This window comes from Wyeomyia smithii, chromosome 1, assembly GCF_029784165.1.
Source record: "Wyeomyia smithii strain HCP4-BCI-WySm-NY-G18 chromosome 1, ASM2978416v1, whole genome shotgun sequence".
NCBI lineage: Eukaryota > Metazoa > Arthropoda > Insecta > Diptera > Culicidae > Wyeomyia > Wyeomyia smithii.
This window is the reverse complement of record NC_073694.1, coordinates 167560705-167578521: the sequence shown is the minus strand read 5'-3', so window position 1 is coordinate 167578521 and position 17817 is coordinate 167560705. Positions and strand designations below refer to the sequence as shown.

The window sequence follows — 17817 nt, the reverse complement described above, 5'->3', positions numbered from 1 at the left end:
TGGCCAACGGCAGATTAAGTACTTGGGTCATCTCTACGATGGCCAAGAGATTCGACCAGATCCAGCCATGATCGACGCTATTCTCCGTATGCCAGCTCCCATGAATGTCACTGGTGTTCGTTCATTTTTCGGAGCTATTAACTATTACGGTAAGTTTGTTCCTGGAATGCGAACTCTTAGATACCCGCTGGATGAGCTGCTGAAAGCGGGAAAGAAGTTCATCTGGTCGCCCGCCTGCCAGAAATCCTTCCAAGCTTTTAAGAACATTCTTGCTTCTGATCTGTTGTTAACGCATTACAACCCGGACTTAGAAATTATCGTTTCGGCAGATGCGTCGTCCGTCGGAGTAGGAGCTACTATCAGCCACAAGCTTCCAGATGGATCCATTAAAGTCGTACAGCATGCATCCAGAGCATTGACATCCGCTGAGCAGGCCTACAGTCAACCCGATCGTGAAGGTCTCGCTATACTATTTGCCGTCACTAAGTTCCATAAAATGTTGTTTGGCCGCCGTTTTATACTTCAAACCGACCACGCACCTCTATTACGCATATTCGGTTCTAAAAAGGGCATCCCAGTGTACACAGCTAATCGTTTACAGCGATGGGCTCTCCAGCTGGTACTTTATGATTTCAAAACCGTTTACGTTCCAACCGAAAAGTTTGGTAATGCAGATATCCTCTCCCGCCTGATTGATCATCATGTAAAACCTGAAGAAGACTTCGTCATAGCCAGCATCACACTAGAAGAGGACATCAAGTCAGTTGCAAACGGTTCTCTTAAAAATATGCCTCTCAGTTTCAATATAGTACTGCAGCATACACAGTCCGATCATGTGCTCAGTAAGGTCTACCAGTTCATACAAAACGGGTGGCCGCTATCTAGAAAGGTTATAACCGATAGGGAAGTCCAACGATTTTTCGATAGGCGTGAATCACTAACAACCTTCCAGAACTCCATCATGTTCGGTGAGCGGCTGGTTATTCCATCTGATTTCCGGAAGCGTTGCCTCAACCAACTGCATCGTGGTCATCCTGGGATCCAGCGTATGAAAGCCATTGCGCTAAGTTTTGTGTACTGGCCATCTATCGACGATGACATTGTCGCGTATGTTAATGCATGCCGCAACTGTGCAGCTGCAGCACGAAGTCCACCTAAGCTACTGCCACAGTCTTGGCCTACTGTTGTGAGCCCTTGGCAGCGTGTCCATGTAGACTACGCGGGGCCACTGGAAGGAGATAGTTACCTGCTTGCGGTGGATGCCTACTCGAAGTGGGTCGAAATAGTAAAAACCAGTTCTACGACGTCTGTTGCTACTATCACCATTCTGCGCAGTCTTTTCGCTCGCCTTGGAATGCCTGAAACCTTGGTCAGCGACAACGGGTCCCAGTTCACCAGTGCTGAGTTCAGACAGTTCTGCCTCGAAAACGGCATTGATCACGTCACTACTTCACCCTATCACCCGCAGTCGAACGGCCAAGCAGAGCGCTACGTCGATACGTTCAGACGTGCAATTGGGTCCTAAAGCTATACCAGTTTTTATATATCATTTGAAAAAGCCGCATTTCCTGAGCAAAACGTGATTTGCAAAAAACGTTTATCGTTTTTCTTTGATTTTTAAATGAAGAATAAAAAAACTGCTCGAATGGTCTTAGATGACGTTTCGCCCATGTACGGTATATGAGAGAACTGTCATTTAAGGCATTTCGAGCAGATTTGTATCCTTCATTTAAAAATCAAAGGAAAATGATAAACATTTTTTAAAAATCACGTTTTGCTCAGAAAATTGCACTCTTCCAGCTGATATATAAAAATCAGAACTTCAGGACTTTAACTTTAGGACCCCATTAAAAAAATTCGCGAGGGATGAGCAACGATGCAGGAATCTTTGGATACCTTTTTAGCTACTTATCGCACAACCCCAAACCCCTCAGCTCCTGAAGGCAAATCCCCGTCAGAAATCATGTTCGGTCGTCGTATACGGACAAGTTTGGATCTACTGCGTCCATTCATTACTAGAAAACCAACAAATGAGGAAAATCAGCCAATCAAACGTTCTTTCGATAAAAACGACAAAGTTTACGTAAAGGTTTACACCAAAAACACTTGGAGTTGGCTTTCTGGAATTGTATTTGAGAAAATTGGAAAAGTAATGTGCAACGTTTGGATTGAAGGTCGGCGAATGATTCGTTCCCACTTCAATCAAATGCGACATCGGAGGTCTTCAGAAGCTATTTCAGCTGGTTCCATCCAGAATAAGTTACCATTGGACATTCTCCTTGAATCATGCAATGTGTCATCGCCCGATTGCTCAGCAGTGCAACCCAGTGTCGTTCCAGCTCCTTCCCCTGTAGCGAGTGAGGCATCAACATTGAATGCACCGCCGTCTCACCAGTCAACACCATTGCAGCAGGTGCACCAACCAGGGAAAGTTTGGAGGTCACCAATGTCAGATTCCCGTGAGTCCTCTTCGTCATCCCAGTCACCATCCTCAACATCGCCCGAGTTCCTCTCAGCAGATAGTGATCCAGCTGTACCTTTGCCAAGGCGTTCTTCGCGAGTCCGAAGACAACCCCAGCGGTTCGATGCGTACCAGCTTCACTGAAGGGGGAGATGTTGTGAGCAACTGGATCGGCAACACGGTTATTGTCACTCAGCTCGCCAGCTGCAGTTATGCTGCCGTTGTGACAGAGCAAACGTCAACAACCGGAAAGTGACGAACGACCAGTCCAGTTAACGAGAGAGTCCGAAGCGGTACAACATTTTAACGTGTTAAATTCCTAGTAATAAATAAGATATTTTAGTTGATACGCCGCGTGTTTCAGTCCTTCGCTCAAGAGAAAAGAAAGGCCACCTCCCGTACGACGGGGACGTAAAAGAAAGTAAAAAAAATCAAAGGTTGCTATGTTTTTATCGAATTTATTTATCGACATATCGAACGGCATGTCGAACACAGTATCGAATAGGTGTGAACGTAAACCAACATTGCATTCGATATATTTTCGAGCAATTAGCTCGAATCAGACGAAAATCTCAGATAGTCTAAACATACCTTAAGTCATCGCAGCTCGTTGCTTCGACTTTTTATCACTTTTTACCATTTTTGGTCGATTATGTTTAGCTGCTTCTTCCGATTCATGATCACGAATGAAAAATTTATTCAGAAACGAGCTTAGAACTTATAATAAGTGTTCAATTGATTATTTGTCCAGCTGCTAAAAACATAGCATTGCAAACAAAACAGCGAATTGTAAATATTTTCCCCAATGAGAGGCACTAACACATCCGTACGTAAATAGATCTATAGCATAGTTTTCTTAAGCCTGTAGTACACTCTTTGTCTCATGGTCAAATATTTGACCTTCTGACATAATGGTCAAATTTATTTGACATCATGGTTGTTGTTTGCCCGTGTTTGCCCCATGTTAAAATTGAAGAGTGACAAACAATTATGCTTGACAAAATTTCTATCTGTCAAAAAGTGCCAAATATTTGACGCTTGGTTAAAGAGTGTAATACAGGCTTTAACAGTCAAAAACAGCCACCAATAATGGTAAAACGAATGATGACTTTTGCAACACGTACGCTACATTCGCGACATCGATCAGATGTGACACGAAACTGTCAGATATCAACAAAAGTCGCTGTTGTCATCTGTCATGTTGAACGACGCTGTCAAAAGTGAGCGGTCAAATTTTATGCTGCGTGCAGGCAAGAAAGAAGAGGCTTCGCATACGTCAAAACGAGTGTAAATTTTCATCCTCGAAATCGCAGTGTTTGAACGTTTTTGCAGGTCAATTATTATTTTTAATTGCAATGTGTATAGTTTTTGTGTTTCCTCGGTGCGACTTCATTACGACCGAAGTGCTTCGAAATATCGAATAAACGCAAACAAGTGGAACTTGTACTTTGTGTTTGCAATAGTGCACAGTGTTCGCGAAAAGTGAGAGTCCAATCGCACAAAATTCCTTACGGCAATGGTTTTATCTACTATTGGTTGCTTCTACTAAAAAAGCATTCTTCGACGGCAGTAGGCGGATGGTAGAGTAAAATAATTAACATGTCGGATATGAAACGTGTGGCATTGACGACGATCGGTGACGCGGTACGGAAAAGTCCCTTCGGTGGTAGTGGGTCCGACCAAAACACGGAGGGTTTTTTCTCCGGTTCTTTGGCCAGTGCAAAGAACGGTGGTAGCAACAGTAACAAGGACCGCAAAACGGTTCGCCTCGAGCTGAAACTGTTCGATCCAACGGAGAACAGTTTTCCGGAGTTTAACTTTTCGAAGCTGGTACGAGAAGAGCAGGTGAGTGTTGAGAATTCGTGTCGGTTTGTAACGCACACAAGGTAAAGGGAAAAGCGTGGAAGGATGAAGACGAACGGCGGTGGCGGGAGATTTTTTGCGTACGAAGGACTTGATCGAATTGTTTTATTTTTCTGATGTGTTTTCGAGTAGATCTGCAATAATATGCGGATTTACTGCATTCTTAAAAACAAGCATATCTGTCGCCATGCTGCTTTTCTTTTTAGCAGAAGCGGTTCAGATGTATGTGTGTGTGTGTGTGTGATCTTATCATTTATTTTGGAAAAATATTGAAATACTATCAATGTTTGTACGCAGTTGTTGCATTTTACTCAGATTCCTCACCTTTCTTGGAAATCTTAGTAAAGCTGATTAGACAAATTAAAAATAGTTAAGAGGTTATGTACATATGTAACAGTACAACAAATAAAATATATACGCATGCAAGGCCTAACTTATGGGACTCGCTTTCCAGTTGCAGAATTTCAATAAATGTCTTTTTTTGTATTTAGTCATGACAAGTGAGTTTTTGTGGGGGACCTGGGGACCACACCCCCCAGGGCCTTTCCTAAATCCGGGTATGCTTACGGATTACATGAGCTTCAAGACCAACCTAATTGATGAATTTGAAATTTGAACATCTTTCTTACTGCAATAGCTAGTTCGTGAACACTAAGTTTTTGTTTACGTGCGTACAATACATAGATATTTATACAATACAATACATAGATATTTATTTTATTTCATTTTCGAATATAAATATTAGCCAAACTCTCAACTTATTATAAAGTTTTTCCTACTATACGTTTGCTGTTGAGTATATATTTGTGATGAAGTATCCATAACAAATCCAGTGATTATTATAAGTAAAATCTTGTTATCGCTAGTTTTGAATATTGCATGACTATTTGGTCGGAGTGCAACCAAACCGAACCTAGCGCTCAAAATATTTTTTAAGCAGGTAATTGACATTCAAAGATTATCCGTGTATTTTCTGAAACCTGCTACATAATTTTTTTTTTATTTCATTATAAGTTGTTCAAATGATACCGTTTTTTTTTGTTCATGAAAGATAGGTTATTAATTTCTATGAAATAAAGCAGCGGTTCTCGGCCTGGGGTACGCGTACCCCTAGGGGTACGCGAGAAAAAAATCAGTAATGGCGGACAAAGCAATTTTTCTTATAACATTTCATTTGTTTTGCATTTTTGCTTTTGAAACATGACTGTAGCAATCAAACAAACCATAGTTTGATTTGAAACCTGAATTGGACTACCACAACATGATCTATCACTACTCTCTCTCTCTCACCCTGCGATAACAAACCAAGACAGGGGGTACAATTGATTTTGAAAATATCACCACGGGGTACGCGGACAAAAAAAGGTTGAGAACCGCTGAAATAAAGAATACAGCCTGCAAAAACATATAACCATGCAAGCAAACCGGTAGCACTGGAGCAATCACCGGTTCATAGTTTACTAGATCATTTTACCAAAATTATTCATGACCATTTTTTTAAATCTTCAGTTTACAGTAGCAACTGAAAACACCATTACTACTGCTAACAAAGGTTGACGCCGCCAGGAAAATTTTCTATTTTGTATCATAAAATGCGAGTTCGTATGATATATGCGCACGTAGATTTTATTTCTTTAATTTATACATAAAAATGTTGACTGATTACCGCTTAAATATCCACGACCTTTAACCTACTCGATTGCTTACTGTCCATAGTCGCTGTCGCTAGTTCGGGTGAGATTTAGAGGATAGTTCATAGGGATGAGTTACTCTAGGAAACCAATAGATCATTTGACTGCATGCTAAAGGCTGCTGCTTTCGCTGGCAGGTCGGCGATCAGTTCTGAATACGAATGCCTCTCGATGATGCGTGTTTCTTATAACATTTTCGAAAATATCGATAACAGCATAGTTTGGGGATGTTCGGTGATTAATGCTCATCAGTAACAAAGACAAGCAAGTAAGCAATTTTGAAAAATACATAGAAGTTTGCTTCTACGACCTATGCGGAGCGAAGATAAATTACCTCTTACTCACAATCTATTGCTTCTTTACGAAGTAGACACAATTTTGTCTGTCCTGTATTGATTACTTTTTGTTTTTCATTCTCCCAACAGAAACGCCAACGTAAGCTAGAGAAGAAAAGCACCACTAACGGATTTCTTCCCGAGCCAGACGACAATAGCGATGTAGCGCGTATCGCCCGTGAGCTGGAGAAAAAATACGGTTCTGGCACGCCTTACAGCAGCAGCGGAAAGTTCGCTCGACCTACACAGCTGGAATACTGTGACCGAGGCGCTGGCTACGACGAAGACGACTCCTTTATCGATAACACCGAAGCGTACGACGAGTTGATCCCAGAGGAGATAGAAACCGTGTGCGGCGGTTTCTACATAAATTCTGGCCCACTGGAGTTCAAAAAGTTATCCAACTTCGAGCGACCCGAGGATGCAATCCGAATGCCGAAACGTAAGAAACGAGCGCTATCTTCATCCAGTGAAGACAGTAGTGGCCGGGAGGAAGCCGCCAAAACAGTAGCTAAAAAAGTAACGAAGAAGAAAGATGAACTGGGTGCTGGCAGTGCGACCAGTGGAACTGATAGTACAGCTGGCAAAGCTGGTAAAGCAGGTCGGAAGCGATTGAATGGTCATGTTGTTAAAAAGGTGAAGGTTTCCACAGACAAACAGGTGAACCGTAAAACGGCACCCGCAGAGAAAGAAAACAAAAAGAAGAAGGGAACAAAAGGAACAAACGCTGAAACAGTCGGTAGCAAAGACGTAAAGGTGGTCAAAACAACGACGGTAAAGGATATGCTACGGGCGAAACGGGATAGCTTGCGAAAGATGGAACAGGAGAAAAAGGGTGGTCGAAGCAGCGGTTCAGCAACGACTTCCGAGGCAGAAGAAGATGGAGAAAACGATGGATCGGACGATGGAAGCGATTCGAGTGACAGCGATAGTAGTGGCAGTGGATCCGATGATTCTGAAAGCGACAGTGCCTCCGCTTCCGAACAAGAAAAGAAAGTTGAGAGTGGAGCCGACAGCAAAAAACGTAAAGAAGCTAAACTTCCAGACCATCTACCGGATCATTTATTACAAGATTTAAGCAGTTTGAAGGGAATCGCGAAAAACACGACCGGAAAATTGAATTTCTTCGATGCTGCTGTTGCTGATCTCCTGTTGCAGATTGATGTAAGCTCTCGAATGTGCGGTGGTAGCGCCCGGAACGCTATTTACAAACACTTAGAACTACACCTTCAAGTTAGTAGACAGACACTGATGGTTAAAATTAAGAAAATCCGAATTAGAAAGGAAGATAATAAGGTTAAAAAGGCACTCAATAAGCTCGAAGATGCGGTAACGGAGCTAATGCCTAAAGTAATAACCAACTTTGAAAATGAGAAACAGAAGGCAATCGAACTTCGTAACGCCGTACCCTCTACAAGTGAAGGTGGCGAGAAAATAGATGTTAAGCTTCCAAAGAAAAAATTCCCTTGGAATGATCAGCTTCGAACATTGCTATACGATGTAGCCGCCATACGGAAGCAATCCTTCCACATACTTCGTCCTAGAAAAGAAACAGAGGAAGATTATGTGCACAGCTACCTGAAAAAATCAGTAGTTCCACTTTGGCCCAGCGGATGGATGAAATTCGAGGAGCTTCAGAAGGAACTGGACCGTCGGAAAAAAGCCGACTCAAAAGTTGCCAACAAGGACATTAAGAAGACAGTCCAATTGTCGGCTGCGACGGCTTCTGTGGTGACACAGCCTCTGTCTAATGGACCGGCCAATAAACCAGATACAGTATTAACCCCAACAATAAAACCGAAAGTCGAAGAGAAAAAGCCGGTTCGACCGCCACAGTCATCGCCGGTGATAACTGCCACAAATATGGCCCAGCCGTCTCCCAGTACTTCACCGGCGGGTCTAAAGAAAACTTCCGATCACAGTATCATTAACATCATCAGTTCGCCGCCAAGCAAAAGTTCCTCACATTCCAGTCATCCGCTATCACAGCAACAACCTCAATTGCAGCAACAGCAACAACAACCGCCACGACCTCAATCACAGCCACCACGGCCACCTCTCAATTTCGACGAGGACTTAATACAAACCCACGTCATCAACCTGGAAGTAGGCAACAATACCGTCAAACGATCACCGATGAATCCTACCACTATAGTGGATTATCCAAAAGATCTTCGAATAAATTCTCCAGCTCTGTCGTCCGCTTCTTCGGCGTCTTCATCCCGCAGACAATCTTCCTACCAGGATCCGTCGCCACCGATGGCCCACACAACTCCAACAACGATTGTACCTGGCAGCAGCAGCACCGGCCGCAAGGATCGTAAAAGCCTGGACGACGACAGTGACAGTAGTATCGAAATCATCGGAGAGTACAACGTTGCCGATAAACATGTCATTTCACCCGTACAACAGAAAGTTGATCCATTGAACTTGGCTTTGCCTTTGTTGAACAAGGATAAGTACAAAAAATTCGGAAGCAGTTCCAGCAAAAACAGCGGCCATGGTAACAATAAGAGTGGTTTTCCCGTAGTGGGAACCTCAGGAACGAACATCAACAACAATCTAGACAAAGCAAAGTACGTCACACCACCAACTGCAAGCACTAGTGGATCCTTTACTTTGCCAACAATGACCGGACTGATGCAGGCTGGTTCTAATATGCCACCAAAAGCGACCTCCATACCAGGAGAACTTGATGTCATTCGAATTATGAAGGAGCTGCAAGAGTTACAGGTTCGTTATTGATTGCTTGGAAAAAATCTTTTATATTCCATATTTCCATATACGCACAGGCAATCCAAATGAACTCCATCAATAAAACTAGCATAAAGAGCGACATTTCGAAACCAGCGCACATCTTCCCATCCTCTTCAAAGAAGACAGAGCCCGTCAATCACAAAACACCATCTCCAGTACCGGCTAGTTCCCAGCACCAACAGCAATCTCATCACAGTAAGTATTTCAACAAACACCACTGAGTAGTTCCCATTCCACTTGTCGTGTATGCATTTTACGCAAATTTTTAATACGTTTTTCACGTGGTTTCGATTGTGTGTCGTCCAGTTCAACTTCCACAGCTCGCCCAATTCTTGCCCAGATCATAGACGGGGACTACGAGCAACACTTGCGTGAAGACGTGCTACCTAACACTGCCACAACACCGCAAAACATAGCAACAGAAACAAAAAAAAAGGTCGCGGATGGCATTTGCAGGCCAGGCAAATGTAACTTTTATTTTCCGTACTGACTTGTGGCTTTTTTTGTAGTTACTTGCCATCTAGTTCTGTTGTGTCAAAGCATGAATTTTCTGAGCTTTTTCAGTTTACTGTCCTCATTCATAATAATAACAATTTGTTTATTTAAACTGTCTCGTCAATATTCGACGCTCGATTCATTTGAAAAGACTACTATTTTTACTTTTTACATACCTTTATTATAGCATTTGTTATTGCGTGTTTTGATTTGAATCCAAGATACAATTATTGCTTTCGGCACCTCAAGTCTATTGTTAAGGCTGGAAATTGAAGTGAAAGAAACATTTGGAACACAGTAGAAACTTCAAACGACCGTTGCTGTTTGTGCAGGACTCTTAAGCAATCACCGACTGTATAATTGGGTATTTTTTAGTTATACCACAAGTTTGGATCGGGAGGTTTCAAAATTTCAGAAGAACATCACCGTAAAAAAAACCTATAACTCACAAACCGTGAATCGTACTATGGAAGTTAGTAGGTTTTATTGATGGTGGGATTCAACATTTTTAAACCGGAACCCGATTTTTTCCGAGTCCGACTATCTCTACAAGTGTTCTACAGCAATCAGCAGAAATAACCAAAAAGAAAAATAAGATTACAGTGCCAAGTTAACTATTCAGCACTTTCACGTTCTGCAAATTCCAACCAATATTCACTTTGCTGGAAGTGTAAATTCGTGGATTTTGTTTCGCATTAACTGCAAACTGCAGACTGCTGAAATGTCATTGCACTCCAAAACCGAGTTTTTTTACTTGCATCAGTTTTTCACTTCACTTAAGAAGTGTAAACTATGCTTTACGAAGTAGCGAAGTAGGAATATGTCTACTGCAAAAAGCGAAGATTCAGTGATACTATAAAAAGTGGAAAGAAATAACTTACCAGACGATGCAAACAGACGATGAATTGCGAAACGTTTGGTGCCTGATCAATCTGAAAGTGAGACAAGAGTTTATTGGCGTCTTGAAAAGTACTAAGAGAGGTTTTGGTGAGTTCATATAGAAATCTGTACAAATACAGATTTTTGTGGAAATGCTGTTTTATTGACGATATTCAAATGAAAATCAAATATCTAGAAATTGAACATAATTTTATGCTATCCTGCTCTATTTTTTCCAAATGCAGATGAAAAAGTGGCTTTTCTGGTTGTATACCGTTTTCTATAACTAGCGTCGTAGTATAATATTGTTTTGTTATAACTGTTTGAACCTTTCGCGTACTACACAGTATTTGCAAACCAAAAAAAAATAAAGTTGAATACCGAAGTACAACTTCCGTCACTCCTCAGGTTCATCAACTGCACCAACCAGCAGCAACAATAACAACACCAACAATCAACACAATCCCAGCATTTTCGATGAGGATTTCTTACTTGCCAACTATACGTACGATCGATCTCAGAAAAGATCCTATCAGTAATCCGAGAGAAATTTCTGTTGGTGTCTCTTAAAAAAAAAAAACAAGACTGTACACACGCATGCATGCTGTATGCCATGATAGCCAGATTTTTCAATGGCATCATAATTACAACTCAGATAAGCTTCACTGTCCTCGCTGTAGCTGTAGTTCCAAAATCGATGATATCATTTTTCGTTCTCATTGAGGTAATTGTTGTTTCTTAGTTTCCAAGAGCACAATTGTTTTCGTTTAAGATCTGCACGCTTTATTATCACTTGTATTTCTGTAAATAACGCTCCTAACCTGCTTCGAGACCGTTTTCTCAACTGAATCGAATTGAATCTAATGCTGTTTCGTTGCATCTTCCAGAGAAACCGGTCGTCGTCATCGTCCCGGTGAACGGAACCACCAACGCAGCCAGCAGCAAAGTCACCGCCGAAAGTTGTTCAAAACTGCTGAAGCCGGAAGCATTGGCCACGCCGAAGAAGGCGACTCAAAACTAGAACTAGGAACGATGATATAATGCCACTGACATCCAAGATGTTTGTTAGAAATTACTGTTGTTCGTGTGTGTGTGTTCGCGTGTGCGTGAGAATACATATATCTATGGAATCACGATACTTGTACAGACGAAAACAATAGGCGTTAGCGAAAGAAAATTAACCAAAATAGTCACTAGGCAGTATAACATGCTAGATTTGAAGATGTTAAGATGTTAAGGCACTACTGCATACAAACAGCGTAAATATAGTCGATTCATCGTCGAAGCCACAGGATAATTATCGATATAGTTTTGTTAAAATATGTTACTGGATATTTCTGATTTAATAATTTCCTGTTTTTTATTTAATTTTTTTTTTGTTCTCGTTTTATGGATAATATAATGTACAGTTCTATTCAGTCAGAGAAAAGAGGATAGTAACATCGAACTCATCATTTACTTATCGCTTAAGTTGTAGTGGTTAGGAAGAGGTTAATAACCAATAAAAATCATTTCCAACTCTAGTACATTACTGCGTTGTTATTGCACTGTACTCCTATGCGTAAATTTTATATGCAACTGGAAAAACTACAACACAGCGACCAAATATTTGCTGTATGTAACTATGACCCAAAAACACGTAGAATTTTGTGAACATGCTTCCACCTAACCACATCTACCCGTAAGCTCGATAGAGCGACTTGGCAGGATGAGAAATGCCGGCGTTGGGGCGTTACTAGCCACGTTTCAAACTGTAATGGATCAGAATCAAATTGATCGGCCAAGGCCGTCGGCCCCCCACAAAAGTTCACTTCTTCTAACTCGGTGAGATTCTATGCCGAATCCAGAATACGCTTCAACAAAACTAGTCTTGGGCTGCTCCTCTCCAGTCGTCCCTTACACCCGCTGCTCGGGCATCTTCGTTGACAGCACACATCCAGCGCGTGCGAGATCTGCCTCGAAGTCGTCGGCCTCTATCCGATTCTCGGCTAAATATTATGTTCGCCAGTCGTTTATCCGCCATTCTTGCTACGTGCTAGCCCACTGTAACCTGCCGTGCTGTACTTCGTACAGCTCGTGATCCATGCGCCTGCGCCACATCCCATTTTCTAGTTTGCCACCAAGTATTGATCGCAGGATTCTACGGTCAAAGACCCCATGCGCTCGTCGATCAGCCTCCTTCCACGTCCACAATTTATGTCCATAGAGCGCCACCGGGAGGATCAGAGTCCTATAGAGCGCCAATTTCGTACGGATCTGTAGGCTACGGGACCTAAGCTGGCTACGCAAGCCGTAATAAGCCCTTATCGCTGCCGCAATTCGTCTCTTTACCTCGCGGCTCACCTCGTTGTCACATGTCACGAGAGTACCAAGATAAACAAATTCGTCGACCACCTCGAAAGTATCCCCATCCATCTTCAACGAAGAGTTACCACGCCATCATTTTAGCAGTGTTTATGTTGAGTCCAATGCTCGCAGCTTTCCTTCTTGGAGTCGTATAAGCCTCCTCAACAGCTTTACGGTCAACACCAACGATATCAATGTAGTATGTGAAGTATGTGAGACTTCGTGATGAAAGTGCCTGCCCTTCGTATTGCACCTTCTAAAGCTATGTTAATTAAATAGCAAGTTCGAGAGCCCGTTGCTTTAACGATACAAACGCGTCTGAAAATTCTCTCGCTGTCCTGACGCTTGATGTGAACCCGTCAAGAGTCGCACGTAACAGTTTATTTACTTTTGTCGGAGAACCATGTTGAAGCTTAATTCGTCACAGCTCGTTGCGTTTTACTGTATCGTACGCCACCTTGAAGTCTTCAAACAGATGATATATCTGCAGGTTGTGTTTCCGAATCTTGTCGAGGATCTGTCTCAAGATGAATATCCGGTTCATTGTGGATCGTCCCGCTCGAAAACCGCATTGGTATTCTCCAACAAAGGCTTCCTGCAACGGTCACAGTCGCTGGAACAGGATACGGAAGAGAATCTTCTAAGCGGAATTGGGGAGGCTTATGCCTCGATAATTACTACAGTCAAGTCGATGTCCCTTCTTGTAGATAGGGCATATGGGTCCTTTCAACCAGTCCGTAGGTAGTTGTTCTTCAGGCCACACCCTTAGGATAATCTGGTGAATTGCACTACACAGTCGCTCGCCCCTGACTTAGACAAGTTCGGCAGGTAAGACATTCTTCCCAGCGGCTTTGTGGTTTGCCATCTCTTTGCAAGCATTCTTCACCTCGTCCACCGTTCAACACCACTTCAAAATGTTGTTTCTAACGTCTAGCCACCTGCGATTTGTCGGTAATCAGGTTCCCCTCCATATCATTACACATGGCAGGTACTGGCACGCTCCGGTTCATGATTCCGTTAATCGTTCTAGAGAAGGTTCCATGTCGTGCCTGGGGAAGCAATTCTCTGCCTCCGCGAGGACGCGATCGTTGTGCTTGTGCTGTTTCTTACGGCGGTGAAGCCTGTTTCGGCAGCTCTTGCCTTCCGGTATTTATCCCGCATCTGACGCGTCACACGATTAGCTGCTACTAACATGTTGGCGTGAGCCCGGTTCTTCGTTTCCGTCATCTCTAGACACTCAGCATCGAACCACCCACTACGCATGGTTACCGTTGTCATGCCCATCACTTCTCGCACTCGTTCGCTGACCGGATTTGCTTCCACAGCTCGTTCAGGTCCACTCCAGATGGTTCATCGATCTGTCTGTCAACTTCGAGTATATTCTGCGACTGCAGCAACTGCTATTAACCGTCGGAAAAGTGCCGGCCGTCGATCAGCATGTGGTCTATCTGGGAGCAGTCCTCTCCATTGGGGTGTCTCCAGGTGTGCTTCCGGCGTTCAAAATGGGTACCTACTACTAGCATTGGCCAAAAATTGTAGAAGTATCGATACTCGAGTATCGATAATTTTTCCCTGGCGGTATCGATGCCTGGTCGATATCGAGGGAGGAGCATCGATACCAGCTGTATCGATACTCTGCCTGCTACTTGAAACAGGTCTATGAAAAATTACCATATTTTCTTGATCATTATTACGGAAAATCAGAGATGCCAGGTGTTTTTGAAAAATGTAAGCAACTATTCGAAAAACAGACAAAATTTGCTTAAAGTCTGAAAAAAATTTGTCTGTGATTTGAAGAATACATTCGCGCAGGCTAAAGTCTGCAAAAATTTTCACAGATGTTGAGAAAGTCTGCGTAAATATTAAGAAACTCTGTCAAAAATCTGCAGAGACTCTGGAAAAAATATACTTATCTGCGAATCAATAGAAATCTGCATACCGACTCTGAAAATCTGCGTTTTGAAGACAAATCTGCATATTTTATATCCCTGCAGTCAATAGACTAATGGTACCAGAATGGGACAGTGGTGACAGAATTATATGTCACACACACAAATCAAAGCAATAGCATACGCGCGTCTGCGTCCTTATTTGAAATATAGGGCAGCACGATAATCCTGGGTTCTTATTCTTTATTGCCTGCCTTTTTGCAAAAACTCGGCGCTTACGATTTTGTTCTGCACAGACAGTATTACCAAATGCGGCAGCATTTTTCTCGCAAGAGGCATGAAAAACCGCCTTATAAATGAGCGGGTATATTCAATCCTGTTGGTGTCTTTTACAAAAAGAGCACAAACCAAATTTCTGCACTGTTTGTAGAAGACTTTAACGCGATGGATCATATCCGCGCACCCCTACAAGGCTTTTCCGTTAGACAATTTGTAGAAATCAACAATATTTCCCGATTTTATAGTTTCTCTTCAGTATCGAAAAAATATCGCGGTGAAAGTATCGATCCAGCTCGATATCGAAGTCGCTTGCATCGATAAAAAATAACGATATTGAGGCCCCAAGGTATCGATACCGTAAGTATCGATACGATATCGGCCATACAGCTCGCTATTCCTCTGGCCACGGCGGAGTTCACTAACCCCAGGCCGTTGTCGTTGGTGATAGGGTGAAGACTTTCCCTACCAAAAACGGGACGAAAGAACTCCTCCCGTCCGACTTGTACGTTCATTTCTCCGATGACGATCTTTAAGTTGTGTTGTGGGCATTTTCCATACGTTTTCTCAAGAAGCTCATAGAACTCCTCCTTTAGGTCTCCGGTTTAATCGTTTGTCGGCGCGTACACGTTTATAAGGCTGTGATAAAGGAATCTGCCCTTAATCCTCAACACGCATAGACAGTCAGTAACAGGCCAATGACCCAATGACACGCTTCATTTGGTTTCCTAGTAGCACGAAACCGACCCGTGCCCGCGGTCGGATCAACCGCCCGGAATACCCATTCTCCAGTTTTTGGCTAACGCACCTCTCGTATGGCTGCTACCTCCATTTTTGACTTCAGTAACTCTCTGGGCAACAGAGTTTTCCAGGCGCATTAGTATTAGTGCGATGTATTGAGCTTTTTTTTGTTAGCAATAAAAATTTTTGGTAACCTGTGAGAACTGTCATCTAAAAGAGAGAATAAAAAAACTTTCGAGTTTGCTTCACAGTCTCAAAAATTTCAATATACAGTGCGAAGCGGGCCGTGTAGTAGTGTTCGCTTGGAGAACTCTATATGTTCGCGCGTGCCGCTTCGAACAGAGTCCTAACATCCCAAGTGCCAAGTTACCGAACGTTGTCCTTTTTCGTTTGCCTATATGTTTATTTCAGCATGCTGCCTTACTAGGGCTGCGATGTCTAGTCTCGCGACGGGGCTGCCGTCTTGGGTGCAGCTGGCGAGACACCGCATTTCATAGTTCAGCCGTCCGCTCCTTTCCCTGTCAGCATACGACCAAGTTCCCACCGGTTCATCGCTCTTCTCTTGGTTGCTCATATTCCAGCCGGTACAACGTTGAGGTTGGGATGGGTGTTGCTGGGCATTATAATTATGATTACGATTAAATGGAAACCTACTCTGTTTTAAATATTTCAAATCCTATCAACTGCTCCCAAATTATTAATTATTAACCGAATCACTTGAAAAAATGATTTCAACCTACATAATTTATACAGTAGCCATCGGTGCGTGAACTTTGCAGCCTCCCGTGGCGTGGTAGTCCGAAATACCTTCTCTTCCCGCAAAACTACCTGGAGATCATTCGACCAACAGACATAGAATTGAATCGACTACGTTCTAATCGACGGCGGGTTCTTCTCCGACATCATCAACGTTCGCACCTATCGCAGTGTGAATATAGATTCGGACCACTACCTGATAGTTGAGAGCGTCCGCTCAAAACTCTCGGCGGTGTATAATATCCGCAGAGCAGCTCCCGTAAAGGCTACTTGCCGCAAACCGATAAGTGCAGGAGCTTAGGCGGCAACCTCCTTACGGACGAGCGCGAGGTGATCGAAAGATGGAAGCAGCAATTCGATGAGCATCTGAACGGCGATGCAGTAGCGCGCGAGGACGGTATGGCAATTGATCTTGGTGCAGAAGACAACCGAATTCCAGCCCCTGATGATATTCTGGAGGCGGATATTGGCCGGCTGAAAAACAATAAAGCTGCTAGAACGATTCAACTTCCCAGTGAGCTGTTGAATTACGGAGGAAAAACACCTTCTAGAGCCGTGTACTGAATCATTGCCGCAATTTGGGAGGAAGAACGAATACCACAGGAGTGGATGGCAGGTATTGTGTGTCCCATCTACAAACAGGGCGACAAGCTGGAGTGCTGCAATTACCGGCCAATCACTCTGGCGAACACAAAGTACTCTCCCAAATATTCTGCCGTCGATTATCACCTTTTACGAAACAGTTTGTGGGGCACTACCAAGCGGGATTCACAGATCAGGCGGTTCGGCGGGTTATACTTAAATGCCGCGAATATAGCGTGCCCACAAATCAGCACGTGGTGTAGTTCGAGTATCGGGGGCACTCTCCAACCCCTTCGAAACTCCAAGAGGTTTAAGGCAAAAGGTCTCTCCTGCCTACTAATTAATGTTGCACTGGAAGGTGTCATTAGAAGAGCTGGGATTAACATGAGTGGCACGATATTCCAAAAGTCGGTCTAACTGACAACTGTCGGGCAACTGTCAGTTCCGACCAGAAAAAGAAGAAAAAAATTTATTGGCGAATCATGGCAGAAAATCGCGCATACTTTGGTCTCCGGAGGATGACCCGATCAAGTAGAATTTGCTGCCGCACCAAATTGACCATCTACAGGACGCTGTTCAGACCGGCGATGGGACATGTACTATGCTTGTGAAGGACCAACGCGCCCTTACGGTCTTCGAGCGCAAGGTGTTGCGTACCATCTTCGGTGGACTGCAGATGAAGAACGGAACGTAAAGAAGACGAATAAACCTTCGGCATCTATCGTTAACACTGCTAAAGCCTGTAT

At 43.2% G+C, this 17817-nt stretch overlaps 3 protein-coding genes across 6 annotated transcripts; all 3 read left to right on the top strand.

The window, feature by feature from the left end:
- Positions 1-67: 67 nt before the first annotated feature.
- LOC129717346 (uncharacterized protein K02A2.6-like) lies at positions 68-1525 on the top strand. Its single transcript, XM_055667219.1, has one exon. The coding sequence runs from the start codon at positions 68-70 to the stop codon at positions 1523-1525; it is 1458 nt and encodes a 485-aa protein (XP_055523194.1).
- A 351-nt stretch (positions 1526-1876) lies between these two features.
- On the top strand, positions 1877-2605 carry LOC129717345 (uncharacterized protein K02A2.6-like). The gene has a single exon (XM_055667218.1). It carries the CDS (start codon positions 1877-1879, stop codon positions 2603-2605), a length of 729 nt encoding a protein of 242 aa, XP_055523193.1.
- Positions 2606-3689: 1084 nt separating this feature from the next.
- Positions 3690-12007, top strand: LOC129734101 (yemanuclein). Of its 4 annotated transcripts, none has more exons than XR_008729782.1 (5): positions 3690-4306; positions 6441-9083; positions 9143-9302; positions 9414-9574; positions 11369-11510. XR_008729782.1 is itself a non-coding variant. In XM_055695833.1 (4 exons), exons 1-4 carry the CDS (start codon positions 4061-4063, stop codon positions 11500-11502), a joined length of 3183 nt encoding a protein of 1060 aa, XP_055551808.1. In that variant the 5' UTR covers positions 3690-4060; the 3' UTR covers positions 11503-12007. The 4 variants fall into 4 exon arrangements, 1 of the variants encoding a protein (XP_055551808.1); XR_008729780.1 differs by lacking the exon at positions 9414-9574 and adding an exon at positions 10890-11205 and having other exon boundaries at positions 11369-11505; XR_008729781.1 differs by lacking the exon at positions 11369-11510 and adding an exon at positions 10890-11017.
- Positions 12008-17817: the final 5810 nt, after the last annotated feature.